This window comes from Oenanthe melanoleuca, chromosome 6 (genome assembly GCF_029582105.1).
Source record: "Oenanthe melanoleuca isolate GR-GAL-2019-014 chromosome 6, OMel1.0, whole genome shotgun sequence".
Taxonomy (NCBI): domain Eukaryota; kingdom Metazoa; phylum Chordata; class Aves; order Passeriformes; family Muscicapidae; genus Oenanthe; species Oenanthe melanoleuca.
The window spans coordinates 21,983,010-22,010,337 of NC_079340.1; the positions used below are offsets into that span (position 1 = coordinate 21,983,010).

Genomic DNA, 27,328 nt, shown 5'->3' on the forward strand with positions numbered 1-27,328 from the left:
ATGTGCCAGAGTTGCCATGAGGGTAAAGCCAGGTTTGGGGGAGCTGCCCAGATTGCTGTTGTGTGCCCAACTTGCCTGCTTCCCACCTGCTCCTGACAGGATGAGAACATCATGAGATCCATGCAGCTCTTCGACAGCGTGATTTAGCTCCCGGACCTGCCTCCAGACGAGCTCTCCTGACACTGGGCCCAGAACCTTCTTCTCTCTCTTGACTTTTCCTTTGAGACTCCCCTGCTCTGGCTGCACAGACACCCCCATGGGGAGGGGCCTTCCTTCCCTGAGATGCAGTTGGCGCCGAGACTGTCTCTTTCCCCTGGCCCAGCTCTGCTTTCCTCGGGGAATCCCAAGCAGGTGCTCCCAGATGTGGGAGTGTGGGCATGGCTGGCACAGGATGAGAATTTCACCTGGATGGACCTCCCTGCACCTAGTCCCGGTGGAAAAGATGCATCCTTGGGCTGCAATAGAGGTTTTTCCCATGCACACCACCCTGGGCAGCCACAGCTTGCCTCCCCTGATCCTCCCCAGCCCCAGGAGACTCCAGTCCTGGCTCTGGCCCAGATCCTCCAGCAGCACTGTCTAGAAACCAATAAAACCTTGCAATGGGCACAGCCAGTGCCTCGGCTCCTCCCTGCCCTGGCTGTGCCCTGCTGTGGGAAGAATGGCTGGTGTGTCCACTGTGAGCCACCGGCCACCCTCCCTGTCCTGACCCTGGGCCAGTGGAGGGGCAGAGGGGCTGTGCCTGGAGAAGGCAGCCACATGAGCCCTTGGGTTCATTGCTGCGTGAGCTGTGAGGAGCATCCCCTGATCCCAGGGATCCTGGTTACACCTACAAGGCTCTTCCTGACAGGGGCAGAGGGGAGGTGACTTGTTGTGGCACTTGTCCCTCAGGATGGACGATGGAGATGGGAGAGCTGCAACCTCAGCCCCTGTCCCTCAGGTTTGGGGTGCTGGCACAGGGGGACCCAGGGATCCACTGTGAGGCTCCAGTGGAGAGACCTTTCCAACCCTTCCTGAGGACATGACAGCCAGGGGACATGTGGAAGAGGGAGATGGGCTGGTCTCTGGTGGCCATTCTGGCCCCACAGGGCTCACAGCCATGCTCCTGGCACTGTTTACTGCTGACCTTGTCCTGCTCCTGTGCCCTAGCCCATGCCAGCCCACCTGCTCCCTGGGGAATGAGCAGTGAGGCAGAGAGGTGTCCCCACAGGCATAGCCCTGCACTGGTGCCATGGCTGAGCTGGAGGAGAAACTTGAGGCTGGGATAAGACAGGAGTTCACTGACAGGTTGCTGGCAGGCTGGAGGGTCACCTTGAGGCAGGGGATTCTTCTTTTCCCAGCATGGCCATGTGAGAGCCTGCTTAGGGATCCTGGGTGTGTTGGTCACCACCAGCTCCTTGGAGATGGATGTGTGCAGGCAGGCCTGCCCTGCCCACATACCATTCCGAGTCATAGCTGGGAGAGTGATGTCCATGGGCTAACAATCCTATGCCAGCTCCAGAAGCCCCTCACAGGCACTGGGAATGCACCCAGCCCTGGCAGCCCCAGGGAGAGTAGCTCCACTCTCTGTATCCTTAGCCAGAGGTGGTTTGGGGCTGGCTTGATCTGCGATGTCTGGGATCAGCATCCGTGCTGGGCCAGACCCAGGCTGAGCCCCTGGGGTTGGAGACATTAGAATTTAACCCCTGGGGCTCTGAGCCAAAGCTATGGGGCTGCTTCCCAGGAGGACTGTCCCTGTCCCAGCCCTTGCAGACATCACATGTTTTTTAGGGTCATTCAATGCATTATTTATCTCACAGACATGATGTGTTTTTTAGGTTCATTCAACACACTCTTCATCTCACAGACCTGTTCCCAGGTTTGCTGTGGGGCTAAGCTCCCACTTGCATTCTCCTAAGGATGGGAGGGCCTTACCCCTCCATCTCTTTGGCCCTGCTCTCCCTCCTCCCAGCTCTCTGGGGTTCCCACTGTTTGCTGCCATGTGGAGCACCTGCCGCCTCCCCCCTCACGCTGTAGGTCGCATGGTGTGACCCCCTGCCCCGGGGCATGGTGACCCACAACCTGCTTGGCATCTCCAGTCTGTATATTTTGTATTATAATAATTATATGAGTTACAAAACAACAAAAAAATCCAACAAAAAAACCAATAAAATCTAACCACAATCGCTATGCACACTACTGTTCTGTCTTTGTATCTGTCAGCTGCCTGGGATGGGAGGGCAGGATAATCAGGGGGTCTCTGCAGAGGGTTGGTATCCTTTTTGGGGTGTTGTGGTCACAGGATGCTCTGGGAGGTTGCATGGGGGACAAGGGTGCACACTGAGCTTAGCCATGCTGTTGGTGGTCCTGTAAATACAGCCTGTAAGAGCCTGTAGGTGTTAAGGTTAAAAAGCTTTTATATCAAGTGTGTCACATTTCAGGAGTTAGGCTGCCAGGTGTGTTTTCAGCTTGTCACAGATGCTGCTGAGTGGACCCAAGTCTGGGACTAGGTGGCCCTTGTCAGGATGTAGCATTTAAGGCTGAGCTAACAGGAACATGGTCACTTGCCACCCTGAGGAGGTAGGTGTGGGCTGGGAAGAGCGTTTTCTTAGGGCAGTCACTGGTTGTTGGAAAAGTCCAACACAGAGAACTGGGAAAAATTAAGTAAACAGTCATGTAAGAAAGTAACAGAACAAGAGAGCAATGGACCTGGTGTGGGACAGAAAAATGACCCAGCATTAAACAATCTGTGGTCCAGGAACTGAAAGCTCAATGCAAAGAGCTGCTTGGAAACCAAACATCTTAAAAGGGTAGGCTCTGGCTGTGGGGGGAATTACTATTGTGGGACTGAGTAGGCAGCAAGTGTGATCTTTCCAAAGCCTCTGACTCTCCAGGGACCTTTTTGGGCTGCTGGCTACCACCCAGGGCTGTGTATGGCAGTATGAATGGGCCTGAGCCTGTTTTCCCCTCTAACCCACTTTTCCTGGTATATCCTATCCCCTGAGCTCTGTTTGGTAGGTTGCTATTTTGGGCAATGACATCCAAGGGCTTCATGTGCCCTCTTGTGGCACAGAGATGCTGTGAGCCACTGATGGATCCCTTGGGTCCTTGCCCCCAGGGTGAAGGGAAGAGGGTGAGGTGAAAATGGGAAAAACAGCACAGTGGGGCTCAGTCTTCCAATGCTGTCCTTGGGAGAAGGTTTGTACAGGGAGTGTAGCTTTTGGAGTGGGCAAAAAAAATCTCTTTAGCTCTCAGGAAGGGCCTGAGGGAGGCCTGGATCCTTTAGGTGTGCTTTCAGCTTGCTGTGAGAAGCTGCTGTGTGAGCCAGGGCTTGGATGACCCTTGTTACTAGGAGGTGGCATTGAAAGGTGGACAACCAAGTCATTTGGTCTATGATGAGAACAGAGATAAGAGCTGATGGATCCTTGGAAAAGGGCAGCCTTGTGTTGTTTCCAGGCAAGTTTTTCCCAGCTTTCAGCAGAAAAATTAATAGCAGCTATGTGGTAAAACAGCTGAGCAACTGGATGAGGCAGCTGATGCAGCCTGGGGCAGTGATTCACTCCAGCATCCTGAATACAGCCCAGAAACACAAGTATTTTGTAAAAGAACGAGATTCCAACACTGGGAGAACTGTTACTGTAGGATTATTTTGCCATGATCAGAAATACGAGCATCCCTTCAGGGTCTTTTGTGACCCTGTAGTCACCAGCCAGCTCTGGAGGTGTGTGTTCTCTGCCCAGATTCTGCATTTCTCCTCTCTAACCCTTCTGTAAGGTCTGCTGGAGCATCAATACAATTTAGCTGGTTCCTATTTAGGGTATCTGTACAATTTCTATTTTTGCTCTTTGAAAGCTTGGGCCTGCTGGTGGTGGTAACCAGAGACGGCCTTGGCCAGGGCTCTGCCGCACTCCCGAGCACGGGTATTGACGGGGCCGGCTCCAGTTTCTCGTGCCCGAATTGTTATCGGTGGGAATAACTGGAAACGTGGCTGAAATTAGATGTGTCTGCCTGGTGCTGCCTTCCCCACCACCTGGGGTTTTCGGCAGCTCATTGACTTGTCTCCTGTTGGCCGGTGCCTGCTGCAGTGTCCCCGTGCTGGGAAGGCAGGATCACCACAGTCACGAGAGGGGCCATCCCAGCCCTGGGGTCCCTCGTGCTGCTGCAGAGATGCTGTGCGACCTCAGACCTCTGCTCTGCTCTACTGACACCATCTCGGCTTTGCACCCCATCCCTCACCATCCTCGTGGCCGTGCCGTGCCGGGAGCAGCCGGGTCTCCCATCCGCGCCGCAGCCCCGCCGGGCCCTGCTGAGCTTGCGGGAAAAGTAGGTCACGCCTCACGGGAGCCCGCGCGCACCCCGCTCCCGCGCAGGCGCGCTCCCGCCGGGGCGCTGGGCCGCAGTGCGCACGCGCAGACCCAAGGTAAACATTCCATTCCCCCCCCCCTTCCCCCTCGGCGCCGCTTCCTTACACAAACCCCACTGCGCATGCGTGTTGCCCCGCTGCCGCTTCCCCCTCGGTCTCCGCGGCCCCTCGCGCGTGCGCCGCGGGCGTGCGCTGCCTCCCCGCGCAAGCGCCCTGAGGCCGCCGCGGCCTCGCCCCTCCCGCCGCCGGCCCCGCCGAGCACGCGCAGTGCGCGCCCTCCCCCGCCCCGCGCCTGCGCAGCCCGCGCGCGCCGCCCGCCTCATTCCCTGAGGAGCCTCCCGCGCCCCAGCCCGTTGTTCCCGTTCCACCGGCGCGGTCCCGGCCGCCCGCGTCCCTCGCCCTCCTCCCGCCTAGGCAGACGTTTCCCCTGCCCCCGCGGCGGTCCCTCGGGGCGGGGCGGCTGCGGGCGGAGCGGCGCGGACCGGTTGAGGCCGGTTCCCCGCGCAGGCGCAGCGCCCCGTAAACAGGAAGCGGCGGCGGCGGCCCCGGAGCGGCGGAGACAAAGGGGCTGCGGAGCGGGGACGGCAGGGACCCGGCTCGGCCCGGCCCAGCGAGCGGCGGCGCTGGCGGCGGGCGGCAGGATGGTGCAGAAGGAGGGGCAGGCGGCGCTGGAGGAGCCCCAGGGCAGTCCCAACCCAGCCGGGGTGCCCGGCGCCCCCTTAGAGCCGCCGGGCGCCACGGCAGGGCCGGTCCCGGGGGGCGAGGAGACCGACACCGAGACGGAGACCGCGCTGGGTTCCCGCCGCTTCCTATGCGGAGTCGTCGAAGGTGAGAGTTTTCAGAGAGGGCCTCCCCTGGAGGCAGGGGGTGCGGGGGAACGGGGGGTTCGGTATCCGCGGGAGACCGGGGGTGGGCTGGTCCCAGCTGCCTTTGCTTTGCCGTCTCCTCCCCCGCCCGGAGGAGCCCGCTCCGCGGGGAGGCGGCGTGCGGCTCTTGGCCGGGACTCCGCCAGGCTGGGGAGGAGCCGCGGCTCCCGGGCGGGGCTTCTGCCCCCGGGGCTTGTGCCGGAGCGGAGAGCGCCCTTTGATGGCAGCTGTGCGGCGGGCGAGGGCAGGCCTGGCACCCAGCGCCCGTGGTTCCTCAGAGAGACCGAGGCGGTGCTGGGGCTCGCCTGAGTACGTGTCTAAAGGGGGAAGTCGGAGAGAGCAGAGGTACCGCGCGATTATCTCGGCTGTACGTGCTCTTCCTGCACTGCAGAAACTCACATTCAGTCCTGAATAGGGAACAGGTGATCCTGTGGACATCTGCTTAGTAATTAATATTAAATGTACCTTGTTTTCTAAAGTGTTATAGTGCATAATTTTAATTAATTTAATTTAGGACAGTCCTCTGTCTTTTAGCATAGTTGCACCAATAAAAGGTTTAAATTCTTGTTGAAGCTGCAGAATAAAGGAACTTCTTGCAGTTCTCAGTAATGTGTTTCTGACAGGTCAGTTAAGGTAGTTGGTTGAAAGTCAGCGGGAAAAATGGTTTATTCCCAGTGTAACAGTTGGGGTACAATCGTTTATTTCCTGTGATCTCTTATTATTTCTGTACCAATAATGATTTTTTTCAGTACGAAAACAAAATGAGTAGCAGATGGAACGGAGAAGGGAGCAGACAGTTTATCAGAGTCAGTATCTGCATTGCTTTGCAAACTGCTTTCAGTTTATATCTTAAAAAAAAATGTTCGGCTTCTGTAAATATGACTGTGAGAGGTGAATTAGTTGGCCTTAACTACAGTCAGTGTGGAGAAAAATGCCTTTCTTTTACTAATAGGCTTAATTATGTGAAGGTAGATGCTGAATTGAAGGCTTTGGAGACGCATGACAGTGAGGAGAAACATAGATTGTAACAACGTGTTTTCTCATGTTCCTGCTGATACACCTGGAACATGGTTTATTCATCCAGGTTCCTATTGGAACCACTGAGAATACCACAATAATTTTTCTTGTCATGTTAGTTACATTGTTGGTTGCCTCAGCATATATTTTGTTGCAGATGTTCTTGAGTGTACTGTGCACAAAACAAAGCAAGGAAATTTCCTCTACCCCATGAAGCCCTCAAACACTGGTTAGGAGTTACCAGTCTAACAATAATCATATGTGTACGGGAAAAAAAGGAATAGGGGAGTGTTAAAAAAAAAAACAAAGGCTAGTAAAAACTCACCATCAACAGAAAAAAAAAAAACTTGTGGTGAGTGAGGTAAATGGTAGTGAGTGAAAACATCTGTCTTGTTAGTGACTCAAGAGAATTATAGAGTTAAGAGAAAAACAGGAATTAACTTCAGAAGTGTAGATAAATACTTAAACAGAGCAGTGGTTAGCACAGACTAAGATGTAATGAGATTAGAGTGCTGAGATGGTGAATTTGGATCTTTGGTAGAAAAGGCAGAGGGCAATTAGCCAAATACTGGGTGTGTACTCTAAGAATGTGAAGAGCATATGCCACTTCTCAAATTCACTGTTTTGCAGAGTAATAAGGTCTAAGAGATTGCTGAATGCAAAGCTTTGCTGCACTGTCTCTAGGATGTCCTGACTTTTAGTGATGGAGAGCATGGTGATGGGATGAGATATTTTGGCATGATCCGTTGTATTAACCTGACACACAGTCCTGAGGGAGTAATACAAAACTAGGTTGATTTTTTTTTTTTTTTTTTAGTTGGACAGAAAGATCCAAGAATTGTAATCAACTGGTGACAGTAGTAACCTAAGAAATGTGTTGACAGATGGAAAAGTATTGCTGCAGATTAGCCAGGTCTGTTCAGCCTTATTTAATTAGTTTTTGGTAACTGATTTTCTTTTTAATTTTTTTTTTTTTTTTTGTGGTAAGCCATGCTCTGCATTAGACTTGTAGTTCTGAAACAGTAGTATCATAAGTAAAGCAAAAGTGTTGTGAACGAGTTATGAGGCATAGGGGATATTCATTAGGTTCACAGGATTTCACATCTTTTGTAAGTTCCTGAACTTCCTCAGGGCAGCATCAGTCAGAGTTAGGAAACTATAGTGAAAATAAGAAATTCCTTCTGGATGAAGTAAACTGTGAGGTTTTCAGGCCTCTCAGCTCTCTCTTGTTCCCTGTTGTGCTGGGCAGTTGTGAGGAGAAGTAGTTGCTCAGTTTTGCCACGTTGTGGTGCCAGGCAGTTTGAGATCGCTCTTAGAGAGAGTAATTCTTAAAATTTGAGCCTCTTGCTTTAAGCTTCTTACAAGAGCATTGTACACTTAACATGTAACTGAAATACAATGTATAGAAAATGGCTTCAGTTGCATCAGTTTGGAGTTTTGGAAGGTGGAAGGGTGGTTGTGACCGCAGTGAGACTGAATATATTCAGATTTACAAGGGTGAGTAGCTTTGGAAATGAAGATACTGTTTACCTTTTGAACTGGTGTTCCACAGGGACTTGTGAGCTTTGTGTATTAGTAGTATCATTCATCACTGAGTGGCCATGCTGTTTGAAAATAAGATCTTATTAAATTTCATGCTATTTTAGTCTCTGGTTTTTGCATGAACTGCAAGCTGAAGCTTTGTTTTGAAGTGCCCACTTGTGGTTGAACTGTTTGCACATCGGTCTAACTGAGTTGGCTTGAGTAAGAGGGCATTGAGAGTGCTTTTCTAAAGTATTATGTTTTTAGAATGGAAAGATTGGATTTAAAGCCAGAAGCAGTTGCAATTTCCATGGAATTGTATGACTTTTAATACACTCTACAATCACTTTTATATATGATTATTCACAGACATAGTTAATATTAGCTTGTAAAACGTGGAAATGGTAAAGTAGGATATCAGTTTGCATCTTAATTTTGATAAAAAGGCTATTAAACAGAATAAAATAAATTAAATCCTAAACATTTAGTTTGACTTTCTTGCACTTTTTTTTTTTTTTTTAATTCCACATAATCTTCTCCAATATGTATTTATATATTCTATGTATATAAATCCTTGTCTGTACAACCAGTTAAGCATTTTTGAGCTGGTAAATGTTTTCAGATGTCTTCAGTGCTCACCTTAAAATCAAATCTATTTTGTAAGTGTCTGGAGTGGTAATTTAATTAGGTTATAACTGCTCAGTCTGCTGCTATAATAATGCTGAGTTGACTTGTCAAGGACATATGCTCTGGAACACAGTTTGTATTCTGAAAATTAATTACTTCAGTGTCCAAAATTATAAGACCTTAGGTCATAAGAAATAAAAGAAGTTATAATTGCATTTTAAATTTAGATCAGTTTAGGTTATTACACTTTCCTCATGCTAACTATTTTTTTCCCCTTTCTGTTTTGGGGGGCTTTCTGACATGTAGCAAAAGAGGAAGAAAATGGTGGTCTGTAATACAAAGTTTCATGAAGGAGGCATAATCTAACTGGATAATTCTAATCTTATTGCTCATAGGATTTTATGGAAGACCTTGGGTGATGGAGCAGAGGAAAGAACTTTTTAGAAGGCAAGTCATGTTTCCTCTTACTGCAGCACATTCCATTGGAATGTAATCATAAACTTCCACTTAAGTCTGGAAAGAATTATTGTTCTAACTTAAAGCAACTTTCTGCCTAATATAAGTATTCTTCTGGATTTGTATTCACCTTTTTATCTTGCATATACCAAATTCGTTCAATATAATTTGTGCTTAAAATTATCGTGACTTAATACTATTAACACAGTGTTCAGTGAAGAAAAAAAAAAATTAGATTGAGTAAAAGAATAACATGAGGTAAAGCACAGAATTCCTGAATTTGTAGGCTATTTGAAGGCTTTTTTCCTGTATTTTTAGGCTTCAGAAGTGGGGATTGAATACATACCTGTATGCTCCAAAGGATGACTACAAGCATAGGATGTTTTGGCGAGAAATGTACTCTGTGGAGGAAGCGGGTAATTGCCTTTATTTCTCCTCTGTGTTTTCTATAAGTAGATTTTTGAATGAATTGGTTATTGCTATGTATACTTCTGTGTGTTTAATCACAGTAGCCATTCCCAAAGGTGACTGAAAACCTCTTTTTAATACCCTGCAGGTGTGTTTATTGGAGCTTTGGAACAAGCATGGATTTACTTCTTTTAACTATAACTGCAGATGATTTCTGAAATTGCTTTTAAGGCTTTGTCTTACAAGATTTATTTTTTGTCATGGTGGGGGAGGTTGCTTAAATTTATTCCTCTGGCTCTTGAACATCTGAGCTGTATTTTGAAGTAGCAATTTTTTGCTTTAGAAAAGGAAAAAAAGATTGATTAACAAAAAGCATGTCCTTTTATGTGATTCATTAAGTCCTTGTCTCAATGAAAATAGTACCTATTAGAAAAACAGCTCTTGACCAGTTAGTCAGAACATAAAAGATCTGTTCATGCTAGTGTGAGTTGTTTATCACCCTCTGGCATTTATGGGGTTTATGATACTTTATTAGACTGAGAGGGTTATACTTTTTTTTGGGTGAGGGGAAAAATTATACTCTCTTGAAATTAAATAATCCTTCTTGGATGCCTCTTTGAATCAATGCAGAAAATTAATCTAAAGGATACTGCAAGGTAATATCCAGTAACAGCAAAGATTGCTAAATATGCTAAAAATAATTCTCTTTATTCCTTCTATGAAAGATTCAATTGCAAGTTTTTTTTCTTAAAGCAGCTACTTCTTCACAGTGATGTTAAACCCCACTTTTTCATGTGCCCAAGCTTCAGTCATGAGTACTGTATGAACCACTGTCACATGGGGTGGTATTACTGCAGTAAATTGTTAGTATGTCTGGAAAAATTGAGTAATAATTCTAGAGCTGTTGATGTACGTACTGTGGAAACAGACTATATCCATATTTGTCTCACAGCATTGAGATAAAGAAAAATTTAAAAATATTCATAAAAATGTTAACATGGAAAATGAGAATACAAGAACAGTTGGTGTATTCCTTTTGGCATAATTGCTGAAAAATCTTCCAAATAATTTGGTGTTCTTTGCTGTGTTAGTTTCGAGAAACTACAGCAATTATTTTTTCTAATTATGATAGAAGAGGTATCTGCACTTTATATTATACATTAAATGATGATTGAGAATTTTTTAAAATTGTTGAGTCCTTCTGAAATATTTTAATTTAATTTCCAGAGCAGCTAATGACTCTAATATCAGCTGCACGAGAACATGAAATAGAATTCATCTATGCAATCTCACCTGGACTTGACATCACTTTCTCCAATCCTAAGGAGGTATCCACATTGAAACGTAAGCTGGACCAGGTAAGGATGGCACAAATTTAGCACAGTTCCAGTGCTGCTTAATTTGGAAGCTCCCATTCCCTGCTCACTCTTGCAGCTCTTCACCAGCTTCTTGAACCTTTTCTGCACTGATGTTAGTTTGGGTGTCTCGGAACGATTCCCATGGGTGCATTAAAATCGCATTGCAGAAGTAGCCAGTGATACTTTGATTAAAAAAAAAAAATCTCATCTTGTATTGGATGCTGAAGGCTATTTTTTCCTTTAAAGTATTTCCTAATCTTGAAGCCAAGATGCACTGTAAAAGCAAGAGCTCTAGCCCACCGTAAATGCCTTCACAGACTTGACGTGCACATCTTTGCTCTCCTGACTCCTCTCCTTAGTCCAAGAGCTGTTACAGAATTAGCTTTTTTCCCAGCTGTCCATCCTGTGAGATCAGCTTTGGATGGTTAAAACTGGAACAGATTGTAAGCCTTTAAAGGTTTAATCTGTGAGAGAAGCAGAGCTGTGGGTCAGAGACAGGCATCCATTGTGAATAGAAACCAAAGTCTGTCTTACCTCCAATATATCGCCTTTCCTATAGCTGTCTCTAAAGCAGACTGGATTTAAAAATCCTACAGGTTGATTAAAAGGAGCAATAATTTGACAAATTAAACATTTTGTTCTTGTCTCTTGTATTAGGTTTCTCAGTTTGGCTGCAGATCTTTTGCACTGCTGTTTGATGATATCGATCACAACATGTGTGCAGCAGACAAAGAAGTTTTCAGTTCTTTTGCTCATGCTCAAGTCTCAATCACAAATGAAATTTATCAATATCTAGGAGAACCAGACACATTCCTTTTCTGTCCTACAGGTAAAATGAGCAGAATAGTTTTGTTCAGCCTTAAAGGAGGGGAACTATTACCTTACTGTTTGAAAAACTGGTTTAACATTTAAGAACTGTCTTGAGGAGTATTTTGGGGTTGATTGAAGATATTGACTTACAGAGAAAAGTTTGATTATTCAGATATATGTGAAGATTTTCCCAAATTTATAAATCTCTAAAAGGTTCAATGCCTAGCAAATAAGGCAGCTTGCTAGAATAGTTCAAGAAGTTTGAACTGAGAATTAGGCTAAAGGAAATTTTTTTTTTTCCTAACTTGAACTGAAATCTTTGCTTCTTGAATTAGCAGGTCGGTAGTTTCTAAGAATTTTTTTAAAGTAGATGTAGTCTGTGCTTGTGACTGCCGCTGCTTCCTATTTTTAATAGGATTGCTCACTTCACTAATCACCAGGTTGCTTTTTTTATCAAAAATTATTTTTAGTTTATCCTCTTACAGTGTAGTTTTGTGGTTCGGTTGCAGATCTTAACTTTAGAGACACATGTTCCAGTGTTAAAATTTTTAGGTATTTGCACTTTGTAATGAGTCTTGGGGTTTTCTTATTCTCTTGGATACTCTCTGCTGTAACATGGCCTTGCATTTATGGACTTGATTAGTTTTTTCCTAATTTTGACATTTGAGCAATTTAAAATAATTCTCTACCATTTGTTTCTGATATTTATGCTAAATGTCATTCATAACGTCCTTTTTATTTATGATTTAGACTTTTGGGCCTTACTTGATTAATTTTATCAATGTTTTTCATTTCCAAGGGTGCTATTATTCTATCAATGTGTTTGTGGGACAATTGGGTATGTTGTCACATGTGCATCCTAATAACAGTGATATTTTCTTTTCCTGTGTAGAGTACTGTGGAACTTTCTGCTACCCAAATGTTGCCCAGTCACCATATTTACGGACTGTAGGAGAAAAACTGCTCCCGGGAATTGAAGTGTTATGGACAGGTAAAGATTGATGGCTTATTTCTTTTATTTTGTTGATGTTAAGTGTTTTCTCGTAAGCATTTAGTAAAATAAGTTGTCCAATTACTTAGGGGTTGAATGTTCAAGTATATGCATAGCCCTCTGATTATCCTATTTCCTGCTTAGGTCCGAAAGTTGTATCCAAAGACATTCCGGTAGAATCCATTGAAGAAGTTTCTAAGATCATCAGGAGAGCACCAGTTATCTGGGATAACATTCATGCTAATGATTATGATCAAAAGAGGCTTTTTCTTGGGCCTTACAAGGGTCGGTCAACTGAACTCATCCCTCGACTAAAGGGAGTTCTGACCAATCCAAACTGTGAATTTGAAGCCAATTATGTTGCCATTCACACGCTTGCGACCTGGTACAAGTCCAACATGAATGGAGTGAGAAAAGATGTGGTGATGAGTAAGTATGCATAACTGTTTGCTGCATCTATGCTTAACCATATGAATCATACCAACTCTCTGTGTTTTTAATGATTTTATCTCTTCTCAGCAACTTTTTCTTCTCATGATCACCTAGCCTTTTCTGTTCCCCATGTAAATGGCAGTTGCCTGGAAGATAATGATCTTGCTTTACTGACTTCCTGGGGCATATCAAAGAATTTCTTAGTTTTGAGAGGTTTCTGTGGTTATGTAATTAACACTCTGGGAAAGCAAGTTTAATGCCCAAATTTGAAATGTATCTATGGATATGATTTCATTGGAGTAGAAGCAATTCAGATCTGAAGACACCCTGAATGCCAGGATGTCTGGTTTCTGTGTTGACATCAGTGGTGACCATAATTTTCCACTTCTTTCTAATTAGTAACTTGTCCTTTTTGTGAAGTAAACCCCTGAGTTACTGAATGCCTTGTCTGACATCTATTTTTGCTATTTTAGACTAAACTAGTGTGATAACTTAAAAAAAATTTCTCTCTGTAGCTGATACTGAAGACAGCACAGTTTCAATCCAGATTAAATTGGAAAATGAGGGCAGTGATGAAGATATTGAAACAGATGTTCTCTATAGCCCACAAATGGCCCTGAAGTTGGCCTTAACAGAATGGTTACAGGAATTTGGAGTACCTCAGCAGTACAGCAGTGAGTATGATTTTACATCATTCTGGGGCTGGTAGAAAAACTATGTTAGATGTTCAGTATTTGTGTTTAGATTAAAGATATTTTAAAGATTCTAGAAATTCGTACACTTCAACCGGAAATATTTTCTCCCTTAGTAATTGGGGAACCTTAAGTAAAAAGTAAGAATGTTTGATTACAAGTGTGCTTGTAATGCTCTGACTGATTGATAGAAGCAATCTTGATGTATTATCCTTTGGCACTTCTGATAGAAGGCAGGAAAGGGTCTGGATCTTGCTAGTCCCAGTTCTTACTATGCTTCAGTGGAACCTGAGAGAACAGGAAGTATAGTGGGGTTTTTTTTTTGGGAGTTGATGTTAGATTGTCATAAAAACTAGTTCTGGTCCTGAAGACTGTGTTCTTCCGGTTGTTTTAAGATAATTTTACTTTCCTGAGTTTGTCTGCATAAGCCAGCTGAGTACCTTCCAGCACTTTGTATCTTTTTGTGTACCAGTGGGAGCTTGGGATATGAGGGAAAATCTGTTTTTCTCTAGTGTGGGTTTCAGGTGATCAGAGTGTCTTTCTGTGGTATCTGGTGATGGAATGGAGGAGCCTGTTCTCCTAACTGCTCTGGTGCCTTTATACTTTTGAACTGCTGTAGAGTTTTGTATCTTTCTAAAACTCAGCTGCAACAGAAACACTGGGTGAGGAGCAGTAAATAAAGTGCCAGTCTTCTTCCATTTTCACAGTGTAGTCTAAGTTGGAAGGGACTTCTTGAGATCTCTCTCGGGTCTAATGACTTTGGTCAGGGAGGGTGAGTTAGAGCAGGTTGTTCAAGATTGAATCTGGTAAGGTTTTGAATGTCTCAGTTTTTTCTCCAGGTTAAAGACAGTTTTGAATTTGAAATATTTAAGCATCATCTTACCATACTAAGCTTTTATTATGAACTGTCCTTTATATTCAAATACAACTTTACCAGTCAGTTGATGCAGAGGGAAAAATAGTTACTTTGAGAGCTTTTTATTCTGATGGAATCATGTAAAATGCTGCTGGCAGCACATAAATGTTAAGTACTTTTCCTAACTTTTTCCTCATCCTATCTTTGCTTACCAGTTGTGAAAAGGAAACTTGCAAAACACAAAGTCAGTAGCTAGAATTTCATTGACAGAACTGAAACAGGCAAAGTACCAAAAGGAAGCTGTGCTGATGGGATGCTGTGGTAGCAAAATCATCTATCATTTGCAGGAGTTGCTGATTTGAATGTTAGTTGGCAGATATTGAAAACTAAACTTGTTTCTTCTTATTCTCAGGTAGACAAGTGGCCCACAGTGGTGCTAAAACCTCGGTAGGGGATGTAGGGCCACTGGTGGCACCATCCTCTTTAAATGCAGCAACAGTGGTTACCACGGTGTACCAGGAGCCCATCATGAGCCAGGGTGCGGCGCTGAGCAGTGACTCACCAGCCTTGGCCAAGGAGGAGGAGAAGAAGCAGTCTGATGAGGAACCAATGGACATGGTGGTGGAAAAACAAGATGATGCAGACAAGAATGCAAACCAGATACTGACAGATATTGCTGAAGCCAAGATGGCAGAGGAGCTGAAGCCAATGGATACAGATAAGGAGAGTATAGTTGAGTCAAAGTCTCCAGAGATGTCTATGCAGGAAGACTCTGGTAGTGACATTGCACCTATGCAGACTGATGAGCAAATTAATAAAGAACATTTTGTGCCTGGGCCAAATGAAAAGCCTCTTTACACAGTAGAACCAGTGACTTTAGAGGACTTACAGCTTCTTGCTGACTTGTTTTACCTTCCTTATGAACATGGACCCAAAGGTGCACAGATGCTGAGGGAATTCCAGTGGCTTAGAGCAAATAGCAGTGTTGTCAGCGTTAATTGCAAAGGAAAGGATGCTGAAAAAGTGAGTGCAAATCTTGTTTCTCTTATTTTATGTCAAAATCCCAAGCAATTTTATCTGTTGTCTGTAATAGAGACTGGTGTTCTACTTTGTAGGACCTGAAGGATAGTGTAAAATGAACCACAGATCTCAGTAATTTTCATTCCTCCAGTGGAATCTACTATTTTAAGCCCTGTAGTGCCACATAGCTATGTGAAGGCAGTCTGGTATCTGTATTTGACCAGTGTTCCCTGTGCTGGCCTCACTTCTAACAGCTGTAGAAAATATCTGTGTGGTAGTCCATTCTGGTAAAATGAAGTAATGAATTGCATAGTCTTCCTCCATGTTTAGAGTACCTCTCCTCTCTGGGAGCCTGTGTTTGATCTTGTGGATCTTTTTCATAGATAGAAGAATGGCGTAACCGAGCAGCAAAGTTTGAAGAGATGTGCAGCTTGGTGATGGGCATGTTCACTCGCCTCTCCAATTGTGCCAACAGGACAATCCTTTATGACATGTACTCCTACGTCTGGGATATCAAGAGTATTATGTCAATGGTGAAATCTTTTGTGCAATGGTTAGGTAGGTGCATTGGGAGCCATTATAACCCCAGACAGCATACTTTTTATGTGTGTTTTTAATTAGCCCACGGGGAAAACTGAAGTATTAGGCAAATGTGTTTGCTTGGACAGGGGGTCTGTTTTGACCCTGTTTTAAAGGTTTTCCTGTCTTGCTATTTGAAGCAATGCTTGCAGTGAGTTTACTTTGCTATTAAAAGTGAAGTCTGCTGGATGCTTAAGATTGGAGACCTTGATTTTCTTCTTGGGCTAATGAAACTTGAATCTCATCTGACACGTAAGTGTTGACTTTAACTTACTCTTGACTGAATGCACACTGGACTATGCCATGTAACTCCTTGGATGCCCCGCTGTATGATTGGAAATGACACTACGAAATGTGATCACATCAGCCATCTGCTGTTTGCTCTGTCTTGATAACATTATTGCTGTCTTCAACAGACCTTTCAATGGGCCTGGCCATGAGGAAGGTGATCCTCCCAGCCCCTGTGCGCATGCGAGCTGTAGCATAAGGCTATTCTGGTGCAAAATAATTTCCTTTAAACACTTTCCAAATTGCTGATTTTTTAATTTTTTTTAATATATATTTTAATTTTGATAATGGGTGGAAATTGTGAAGCTCTCTGGACAGATTTAGTCTGAGACTTAAAATTATCTTGAAACAGTTTTTTTGTGTTTTGGTTTTTTTTGGTTTTATTGTTTTTAATGTGTGACACTTTCTTCTTTGTTTTGTTGTTTTTTTTCCTGAAAGATTTTTGGGAGATCCTAAGTTGGCAGCACCAGCATGGCCTTTTCACTTTCAGGTTTCAATCCAACTGTGAGGAATATGCTGTGGAGTTGCTTGACATACACAGCAGACAGCAAAGCTGATGGTCTCAAGTCACACTTTCTGTAGCTGTCACAAACCTCGCAGTGGCTAACCATTACACAACCTTGGTCTAATCCTAGTGTTTGGATTGTCTTTAAATTATATTCTTAAATACTGGCAGATCTAAGCAGGAACAGAGAAAATCTGTTAAATCATTAACTTGGTCTGTGCCCAACAAATTCCTGTATTTTGTGCTTATTAAATATCTGATCCCTAAACCTATAGTTGAAAAAGAAGAGAGCTTTTAAGACTGCCTTCTGCAAAGCACAGAGAAGAAAACCTAATGGGGGAGGAAAACTCAGCAGCATTGTAGTATGTTAACAATTCTCTAACAACCTCATGCTGTTTTAAAAGCCTTAGTTTGTGCATTTTTAAGTGTAACACAACTCCTCCAACTTTACTGTCTGTGCTGTATGTAGACCTTTATCTAGACAGAATGCTCTCTTCTTGATGACTTAATCTACTTACAGTTATAGGCCAGAGCTCTATAAAGGAAACAGTGGTTCTTGTAGTCTTCAAAAAATCGAGGGCCCAGTGCAGACTGCATTTCAGAATTATCTATGTACTGAATTCACCTGAGATTGTTCTCAGTGTCCCTGTAAAGTTGGGTTCAAGTATCTAAATGCTTCAAATATTTGAAGTAGTTTCCAGTAGAAGCAAATTCAATAAACACAAACACTGTTAACTTTGGCACTGTGCTGTTCCATTACTCACATTGGTATTAGATAGCTGAAAAATTAAGGGTTTTTCACATGTACAGTGTAATACTCTTATGCTAGCAGTGCTTCCATGAGAGGGGCTATTTTTGTCTTCAGCTTGTGTTTTATCACTAGCTTAAATACAGAGTCAAGGTCTTTGATAAAATACTTCATTATAGAAAGTACATTACAAATCCAAACAAGTTAGTTTTCACAGTGGTGTGCTCAATGGTCCACTTGGTGTTCACTTTCTTCACCTGTCCTCCAAAGTCCAGCTAGCATTCAGTCCCTTAAATTAGTGTGGCTGTACAGTACTATGGATTACTAATGACTTCTATTGTCTTCTTCCCCATTGTGTACAGATGGGAGAATCCTCAGCACAAGTTTCTACTGCTATTGGATGGACAGCGCCAGATGTTCACAGCGCGTCGTCATTAATTAATTAAAATGGAAAGGTTTTGTCTGTGAGGCAGCTCAGATAGATTAGATGTACAGCAGGCATGAACTGAAGTCACATTTGCGCAGCGACTAAGGCATTAACTATGTTTTTCATTTATACAGCTCTTCATTCACACAGCTCTTTACTGTAATAATTGGAAGTGCTAGTTAAGTTGTAGTCTCAAAGGACAGGCAGATACTGTCTTCCAAGTTACTGACTAAATCTCTCTGGGAAGGATATCTTCTTATGTGAGAATTCTAAAATGTGGGAGTGAACCGAATTTCGATTCTGGTGTTTGGATTGTTTCTGAAATTTGCCGTACTTAGGGTAGTTTGTATTTAACGTATATTCCTAAACTCACATAAATGTCGAACTTGGCACACTTTGGGACTCTCTGACTAGCACAACATACTTGTCTGTACTGATCTGAGGCTGTTACTTGAACAGGAGGTAGATTGCTGTCCACAAAAGGAAAAGAGTATTTGCGCTGCTCCTCTTGTCAGAAAACTAGGCAGGTAATTGAGATCTCCAGTCCAGATACCACTTTTTCTCCCCAGAGAAAAACTTTGGCTTTTTTTTCACTCCAGACTTGGTGAAGGCTGCAGTGCCTTGCTGGCAGAAAAGTGTTAAAAATCAAACAGCCAATGGAAGCTTCTTTCCTAAAGCAAGTGCAAGCTAAAGCTAAGCACTGCAATGGGCCTGCTGCTGCTGGTTGAGCAGCAGGGTCCTTGGTGTGTACATACGCTTGTGGAAATAAAAATCAAGATACCAAAAGCACAGCCAGTAGTGGCCACAAAGGTGTATTAGTTAAATTGTGAGTTAATTCCAGGTAGCACTACTTAGCTTTTTAATGTGCCAACAGTGTTGTGAAGATGTGGCCTGGACTATCTAAATCTGTGTAGTCTCCTGCAGGAATGCTGTTTCATACAGCTGTCCTGGCTGCCTGATCTGTTCCAGACTGTTTGCATATATTGCTAGTCCTAGTTTTCTGACAAGATTAGAAACAATCAGTCCTAAAATGTGACTTCAGAAAGGTCCATTTTTTTTCAGGGGCTGTGATAATGGCATTTGTTTGATCTAAAATTTATTGTAGTAGCTACTGAGCCACGTAGCTTCCAAAATGTCAAATTTTCATAGATTAAATGAATGTTTCTGACACAAATATGCAAAAAAAGTGTACAAAATGTGTGGGAAGTCTATGTAGTTCTGCATGGCACCATTCTTGTGCCTTCTGGTCTAGAATGAAGTGTGTAGTTGAATTGTCTCACTTGTCTATTACAGGTAATCAAAAATTTGAAATACTGCAATTAGCGCACAAGCACAAAAGCTTTATAAATTATAAATTATTACAGCCCCTCCCCTCCCCAAGCCCTGGATTCTAGCTCAGTTAGAGAGCATTTTCCACAAGTGTATGTTAGCTTTTTGGACATGTAAGACACCCAGGAAATCCCCCTTCTCGTAACATTCTCCGCTTGGATCTGATCTCAACAGGGTGTCGTAGTCAATCTTCAGCACAGTTCTTAAGTGGAGACCAAGAACCCTGGGCCTTTAGAGGTGGTCTAGCAGGAGAGTTCCAGGTATCAATATGACTTCACAACTGAATGACATTTTCTTTGTTTTATGAAAAACCTTTTGTTGCACATCAGAGGTCTGGAAGGATTGGTCTGCCGAAGGCTTTCTGGTCCAAAGCCCATTAGCCTTACAGCTTGGTTTAAAATAATTTTCCTCCCCTTTCTACAGTAATTTCTCAAGGAGATGCTGCCTGTCCCACGCGCATGCGAAGCGCAGCGGCTTTAGTTGTACATTTCACATTGTTTCTTTGCAGGTCGCACAGCATTTTTACCTGCGCCCGCAATTGCACAATGCGCGCATGCTGGTCTGCCGATGGGAATTCCATGAGCAAAAGGGGTCGTCATCCAAATTTTGGTTCTCTCAAAATAATGCTGACACGCGCTTTATTGCGAGGAATTCAATTGGCCAATATTCCTCAGTCGCTGTTTGTGCCATGTGCAGATTTGTTCATGGATTTTTCAGGCGCTGTACTTTTCCCCCCTCACAGGTGCTCTGCGCGCAGCAAATTGAATCAGCGCATTGCTTTTGGGATAAAGCGTCTCCTCTGGCCAGTTAACCCTCTTCAGACCAAACCTTTCCTCCTGACATTCTGTGTTCTTAGACAGTGTAGATATGATTGGTAAAAAGATTTTTAAAGCAGTTAGGATTAACAGACTCTTAATGTGCTGTTTCAGTTACGTATTTTAGAACACCAATTGGATATTTTCTATTCAAATAAGGTTTTTGCATTTGTAAAGCATACCAACCCCACCTTCTTCTGGGGTAGCAAGTAGCAAATGTTATTTTGGGAGTCTGCAGTGCACACCCAAGAGTGATGGGTTTTGTTGTTCATCCAGTTACATTAAGTATTTTGTTTTCACAGCGTTTGCTGCCTATTGATGGGGCAAATGACCTCTTTTTTCAACCACCTCCATTAACACCCACTTCCAAAGTGTACACCATACGACCCTACTTCCCTAAAGATGAGGTAACTGCTTTGACACTTGTCACTTTGGTTGTTAGTGATGCACTTCCTTTTGTGGCAACAGTGGTTACTGCTGAGTCCCCTCTTCCGATAATAAGTAGCCGGTGTCCTGATACATTACACAAGGCACAAATGCCAGCTCACAGGAAAACTGAGCTTAAGTGATATGCCTCTGGTTCAGCAACATGCTGTGCAGCGGTATGTGTACACCCACAGCTTCATTCTCAGCCTCCCACACCCTCCCATTTTAAATTTGTGAGTGCCTTCCTTATTTATGAAAAGCAAGTTAAATTTGTTCACAGCTGGTGGAAGAATCCTTGCAGCAGGGGGACATGCAGTGGATTAACCTCAGAGGGTGGGTGTGTGTGCCTCTCTCAGTGGTTACTGTGGTACCTACTGGTATTTGCAGAGCTGTATAGGCTGAATGTTGATACTGCATCTCAAAATGGAGCTGAAAAATGTGATCATGGTTCAGCCATTCATATCATTTTAGTTACAGTTGGAAGCTTTTTGGTCTGATTTTGAAAGAATATTGCCAAATCTGCGTTGGAGTGTTTGATACTTTAAAATCAGGAAAATGTTATTAGTTATTATTGATTAGTGCTTTTTACCTTTTCTGTTTCTGGATTTGCAGTGTAGTTTCTTTCCCATTAGCTTAGCAATTGAAAGCGAGGCATCAGCCAATAGTGAGTTAGCTCTTTATGGATGCAGTTTAAACAATGTAGGGATTAATACAGCTTGAAATCTTGCATTGGTAGGTACACCTATGAGATGAAACAGGAGTTTCTAGGTTGAGTTTGCAGTACTTCAGAGGAGTTCTTATTTTGAAGCCAGTCAGACATATGAGGCTGGCATATGAAGACTCCTTTTCCTGCCACTACTAGGTCAATTCTGACCTGTGCTGTTCTCATGAGCAGTAAAGCAGCCTTTTCCAAACCTTCGTTCAGGACTCTAGCTAAGATGACTTGTTCTTTTGTGGAAAATGGAACTGATATTTCTAAACCACCTTAGCAATTAGAGGTGCAGCTAAGTATGCAGTCATCAACAATATTTATTCTGTGGAGTTACCCTTTAATTAAAGGAAGAAGGGGAAGTGTCAAATGCAAAGCATTTTTGTTGGGAAAAAAAAACAGGTGAAGTTTCAAATTTGCTCTTTAAAAGAGAGTCATGTGAAAGCCTTTTAACATGCAGGATGTGTCTGTCCTTGGCAGAGGCTGATTTACTGTATCAGAGGTTTGTAAAGGGACTTTGCAGCAATGGTGATGGTCTTTGCTCAGTGTTTAGTATTTAACCCTCAGAATTAATCTTGTGCTGTTACAAGAGCAGAAGGTTGACCTCCAGCCTTTCCTTCCCAGCCATTCAACCTAACTGCAATGATTTTGAAGGCAACTTTGAGTTACCTTCACGAAAGAGGTGGAGGGAGCCTCATCCTTTTGTATAGATGGATACTTTTGACCTGGGGTACCTGTCAGTACTAGGTTACAGTCTAGCTGTTAATGACCTACTCTCTTTTGAAAGTGACTGCTGAGTTGAAATCTTCTCTTTTCTCCTCTTAGGCATCTGTATATAAGATCTGCAGAGAAATGTATGCTGATGGAGCTGATCAACCCTTCCATAGTTTACCAGATTTAATTGGAGACAAGTATGTATTAGGAACAAGTGTCCTGCAGAGGTGGTTCTGAAGGATGAAGTCCAGATAGTGTATTTAATTAGAACTTTTAGAATTGTGTGTAGGCAGAATACAAAGAATATTTGAAGCAGATAAAATAATTTACTCTCAGGAAATTGGTGTTTTGGTTTCTTAAAGAGACTGTTGACAGTTATGTCTCAGCTCATGTGCTGGTCACCTGTTGTAAGCTGTTAGAAAATAAATGTAGCTGAAACCTCTCTATTATGAAATCTGTGCATCATAGTATCTTATTTCAGATTTTGTGAAAGTTTATTATGAGAATGTCCATAGTCTGTAATTACCCTCTGGTATTTTTTCTGATCTGCTTTAGTTCTTAAAATTGACAAGGTTTTGAGGTGCTGTTTCCCAACCAGGTGCCTCAAGTTTTTTCTGAAGTACATGTACAAACTTTTTTAAAGGATAAGCAATGGTAGATGAAGTTTTTAAAAATGGGGCATTAAATCTGAGCTGTAAAATGAGCTACTTTGAGTGGATTTTTTTTGTCTCAGGTTTTTACTTTAGATAGAACTTTATAGAGAGTCTGCTCTGAGTGATGACAGGAAGGCAGTTAAGAAAGAATGTATAACTGATATCAAACAATACCCAAAGGAAATGATGAAAGCAAGTAAATAATGGCAGCAGAGCAACTAAGAGCAAAAGGTGAAGAGCAGTGTATATGGAATTAAACTGGAATCCTGAGGTGCAGATGTTGCTTATAGCTGAGTTTTGACAGCTGATCAGTCACTTAGTGCTTTGTTGGAACTAATTGCATGACTGGAGGACTCACTTCTTTGGTTCACCCTGGAGTCTCCTCCATAGTACCTGAAGGACATACTTGGTCAAACTGACCTTCTTTTGACTAAATTTGCTCCTTTTTATGCAGGTTGGTTGGAGGTCTGCTCACCCTCAGCCTGGATTACTGCTTCGTCTTAGAAGATGAGGATGGCATATGTGGTTATGCTTTGGGAACAGTTGATGTAACTCCCTTCATTAAGAAATGCAAAATGTCTTGGATCCCTTTCATGCAAGAAAAATATACTAAACCAAATAGTGACAAGGAGCTGTCTGAGGCAGAGGTTAGTATAACCTGTGAGATCAAGTTATACTGGATGCTGAAGTCTTTGCAAAGTTGTCTTTGTTTTTTTGAGCTCACATGAAATTCAGTTTTTGCACCTTTCTGAAGACTTTGAGCATGTATTAATCTGATGTACCAGAAGACAGTAAAATTATTCATTGCCAGGCAGATACAGCTGTGTGCTGTAATACACCCATGAGGTTTTTTTTAGTAGTAATCAATGCAGTAAATGTAAAGCACCTTCATCTAGAGAAAATGATGTTTTGAAAATAAAGTATTGCTCTTGCTCTGTTCTACTGCAAAATTCAGTATTAATTTCCCCATGCTGCAGGTAGGGCACTGAAGGTCACATCTGTTTAAGTACTGAAAACAAATTCAAGAGCACTTGGTTTCAGTGTGAAAATCTATGAGCTATTTGTGGAGTGTGACAGCTGTAAATGGTCGAAACAACCTAAAACTGCCCATTAAAAAGGCAAAGAAACAAAGTGTGCATTTGTTGGTTATGTGTTGGCTTATGTTTTCTTTCACTTGAAGTAGAAAAGGTCACTGAAAAGGAGCTTTGCATGCCTTCTTTGATGGTCTCAGAAGCTTTTCTAGCCAGTCCTTTGGTCTAGAGTACAGACAGCAATCAGCAGATGAGGAACTGAGTGGCCTTCAGAGGTGTAGCTGAAAAGCCTGCTGGTTTGGACTTAAACTCCAGGAGCAAAGCAGTCTCCCCTGATAAAGAAGAATGAAAATGAAAACCTGGATAATTATTAAATACCCATTTCCCATATTCTTTTCAGAAAATAATGCTAAGCTTCCATGAAGAACAAGAAGTATTGCCAGAATCGTTCCTTGCTAACTTCCCATCTTTGATAAAGATTGATATCCACAAAAAAGTGACAGATCCAAGTGTGGCCAAAAGTATGATGGCCTGTTTGCTCTCTTCTCTAAAGGCTAATGGTAAGTTTCTTGCACTTAGAATTCCTTGTTTCCTAACTACATGTCATTTCTAGGGTGCAAGGCAAATTTGGGAGGATTTGAGTAAATAATTACAAAAGCCTTTGAACAGTTAACTTCTGCTACCTCGAAGAAGGGAGCTTTTCATTTTAGCCAATATCCTGCAAATTAGAAGATAGGCAGAACTGAGGGAGCAATTTGGCACAGAGAGCACACATCTTTACATCTTGAACACTGCACAAAAGTCTGTATTTTCCCTGCCGGCATTGATAATGATTTTTTTTTTTTTTTTTTTTTTTTTAAGTTTGGCTGCGTGCACTGGTGGGTAATTACCAAACCTTCAGTTTGGGAAGTGCTTGGCTGCCTGCTCTCACTGTGCACCCCACGCTCACAGTTCCTTTGTGCCACTTGGTGCCCTCTTGCAATGCTGTTTTTAGATATTTTTTGTGTGCAGTGAAAGGCATGTAGTGGGTTTGTTCAGACTGATGAATGCCTGCAGCGTGCAGTCCCGTTGGGGTATGGCCAGTTGTGCTGCTATAAATCTGGACTCTTGGGCACTCTGCTCTATGTGGAGTTAGATCACTGATTTGCCTGCTAAAATAAGTGGGAACTTCAGTAATATTTTATGTCTGTGCTTTTTACAGTAATTCTTCTCCTACAGTATTTTGTTTTTTTTCTTTCTTCTTCAGGCTCCCGTGGGGCTTTTTGTGAAGTGAGACCAGATGATAAAAGAATCTTGGAATTTTACAGCAAGCTGGGTTGTTTTGAAATTGCTAAAATGGAAGGATTTCCAAAGGATGTTGTTATCCTTGGAAGAAGCCTTTGAAGTGCTTGACAGCCAACTGTTCCAGTACTGTAGACCCATAACAGCTGGGCAGGTAGTGGTGGGGATCTTCATATGGTCTAACTGCACAAAGCCAGCAATAAGCCAGCTTGCTAAAAGGGGCTATGCGAAAATCACCCATCACACATTCAGACTGTAATTTGTTGGAAGGGGATAATGCTGCTGAAAATATTGTTAAAACAAAGAGAAACCTTGTCCTCTCCTGGTCCTGTGTGAAGTGCCAAGGAATCTTGCATGGGCTATAGCTTCTCAGAGGAATCCCTCTCAGTCAGTGCTGTGGTTGATGACAGTTCTCTGCGTTCAAGTGTCAACAGAAAATTGGTCTCTGGCAGAATGCCTATAAAGATGCAGGTTTTTTTCTGTCATAGACCAGGATGTGCAATTGGAAGTTGCAGAAACGGGAGGGATTGCTTGTGTCAATCAGCATTTTTAAAGATAAGTAGTAACAGTTCTATTTTTTACTACCTTTGCGCTTGTTGATAAAGCAATGACCTGTTGTCACTTCCAATGACCATTGGTTCAAGCTTTGTGTTTTGTTAGGGACAAATGTGCAGTGGTCTGTGGCAGAAGTCACTCAATGACAAACTTGTAAATCTCAGTGTATATAAACTTAGCTGAATGCTGACTAACTTTTTGTTTACTGGTTTTTGTAACTTTTTCTTTTGAAAAACGAAATGGTATAGGTTCAAGACGGCACTTTTGCAAAACCTAAAACCACAATCGAGAACAGTCTGTCCTCAGCACTGACCTTTCTTACTGTGCCTCATATCCAGGGCTAGGAACTGACCATCTTGGGAAAGGGGAGCAGATCCCAACTGACCCTTCCTTCAGATAGCAGTTTGTCACTGCTTGAGGGTATCATTCTCCTGGGACTGAAACAGCAATTCACAGGATGCTTTGCTGAACCTGTTAATTTTGGTAATGTTCGCATGGGATTATGGATGAAAGATGGTGAGAGGGAGAGAGAGCTGGCCCACAGCTGGGATTTGTCCTTGGAAGAGTCACCATGTTTCAAAGCCTGTTCGTACTAGTTTGATTAAATCAGGGTCTTCAAGTCCTGCACATTTGTATCAAATAACTTTTCTATAAGAAATGCCACAATAAGCACATTTTTACACATTATTTAAATGGTTATCTACTTTTAAATGTTCCAAGAGTTTAATGTTTTTACCCAGGGTGGACATGCTTGGTGATGGGATGGAACTGGTGTCGTATGGGACCTGGTAGATAGTTGGATCATTTAATGGGAATGGTATTTCTCAGTAGTCCCAGTGTCCCAGACAGGTGATTGGACAATGGTATGCTCTTTGCAGTACTTTGTTTCTTCCACCTGCTGCCATCAGCTGTCTATATCTTATGTTTAAATTTTCCTGGGGTTTTTTCAGTGATGCACAAAGGAAGCTTGGTTGCTCTTACAAGCCTCCAGCTGCATAGAAGTTGATTTGCAACCTGTAATGAATGGCATTAAGACTGCAGTAATGCTCTCTGCAACCTGTGAGGAGATGCTGTGTTTGGCCTTCTGGTGCAGTCACGTGCAAGATGTATTTTTTTTTGTTTCTTTTTTTTTTTCCTTTGCAGAATGTGAATGATTTTTAATGCGGTAGCGAAGTATTTAAGTTGAAACAAGTTCATTTCATTTTTGGAGAGAGGTATGGGGCTGTGCTGTGGGATTTCATTAAGTCCGAGCTGAATGCCACTAGTTTTTATACAGCTTTGAGTGCATGTTGAGTAGCTGATACCTTGATTTACCAGGTGGGAGAGTTTTGTTTCTTCATGGATACCAGACTTGACTTATTTTATCTGGATGCATAACATTACAGCATAGGATGCTTGTGGCCTTATTTCTTGGCTTTTAAGGAGTTGCCACATTTTCTCTTCCTATGAATTTGTTATTATTATAGAAGTTAATTGTCTAAGCCTATGGAATGTCAGGCCAATACCATCATTCTAGGATTGTAAAGTGATATGTTGACATATCTTTCATGGTTATGAATTTTCATTAAGGTTGGAATGCCACTTTCATTAATCTGTTTTAGATCAACAGTATCTGTAGCAGAAAAAGACCTGTAAAACTGTATTTGAAGACCATGCGAGAAATAGAATAAAAATTGAGAAGTGAATGTAAATAAATGTGTATTTTGTGTATGAACTGGTCCAGAAATGGAACAGCGATGTACATTACATCAGACTGGAAATGTTTGCCCTCAGGATCAGCTGTCGGAGACTTCTGTCTGGTTGGTGTTGGCAGTTGTACATCCACAGAATTTAACTTGGGAAGATAAATACCTAAGAGATACCTCAAGCAAGTAG

The 27,328-nt window shown here is 42.8% G+C and overlaps 2 protein-coding genes across 7 annotated transcripts in view; both read left to right on the plus strand.

Annotated features, from left to right (window-relative positions):
* The window catches only part of KCNIP2 (potassium voltage-gated channel interacting protein 2), a 43,807-nt gene extending 41,637 nt beyond the window's left edge, over positions 1–2,170 (plus strand). For all 5 annotated transcript variants that reach the window (XM_056495308.1, XM_056495306.1, XM_056495305.1 and 2 more), the window contains one exon: positions 100–2,170. In XM_056495308.1, coding sequence (XP_056351283.1) covers positions 100–147 — 48 coding nt within the window. In that variant the 3' untranslated portion in view covers positions 148–2,170. The remainder of the gene's footprint in view (positions 1–99) is intronic.
* A 2,476-nt stretch (positions 2,171–4,646) lies between these two features.
* Positions 4,647–27,138, plus strand: OGA (O-GlcNAcase). Of its 2 annotated transcripts, none has more exons than XM_056494783.1 (16): positions 4,647–5,167; positions 8,766–8,817; positions 9,145–9,242; positions 10,462–10,592; positions 11,250–11,421; positions 12,295–12,393; positions 12,538–12,822; positions 13,341–13,499; positions 14,786–15,396; positions 15,777–15,951; positions 19,444–19,529; positions 20,387–20,491; positions 22,045–22,130; positions 23,041–23,233; positions 24,018–24,177; positions 24,864–27,138. In XM_056494783.1, exons 1-16 carry the CDS (start codon positions 4,981–4,983, stop codon positions 24,998–25,000), a joined length of 2,736 nt encoding a protein of 911 aa, XP_056350758.1. In that variant the 5' UTR covers positions 4,647–4,980; the 3' UTR covers positions 25,001–27,138. The 2 variants fall into 2 exon arrangements, with proteins under 2 accessions (XP_056350758.1, XP_056350759.1); XM_056494784.1 differs by lacking the exon at positions 4,647–5,167 and adding an exon at positions 7,117–7,135.
* The last annotated feature ends 190 nt before the right edge of the window (positions 27,139–27,328 follow it).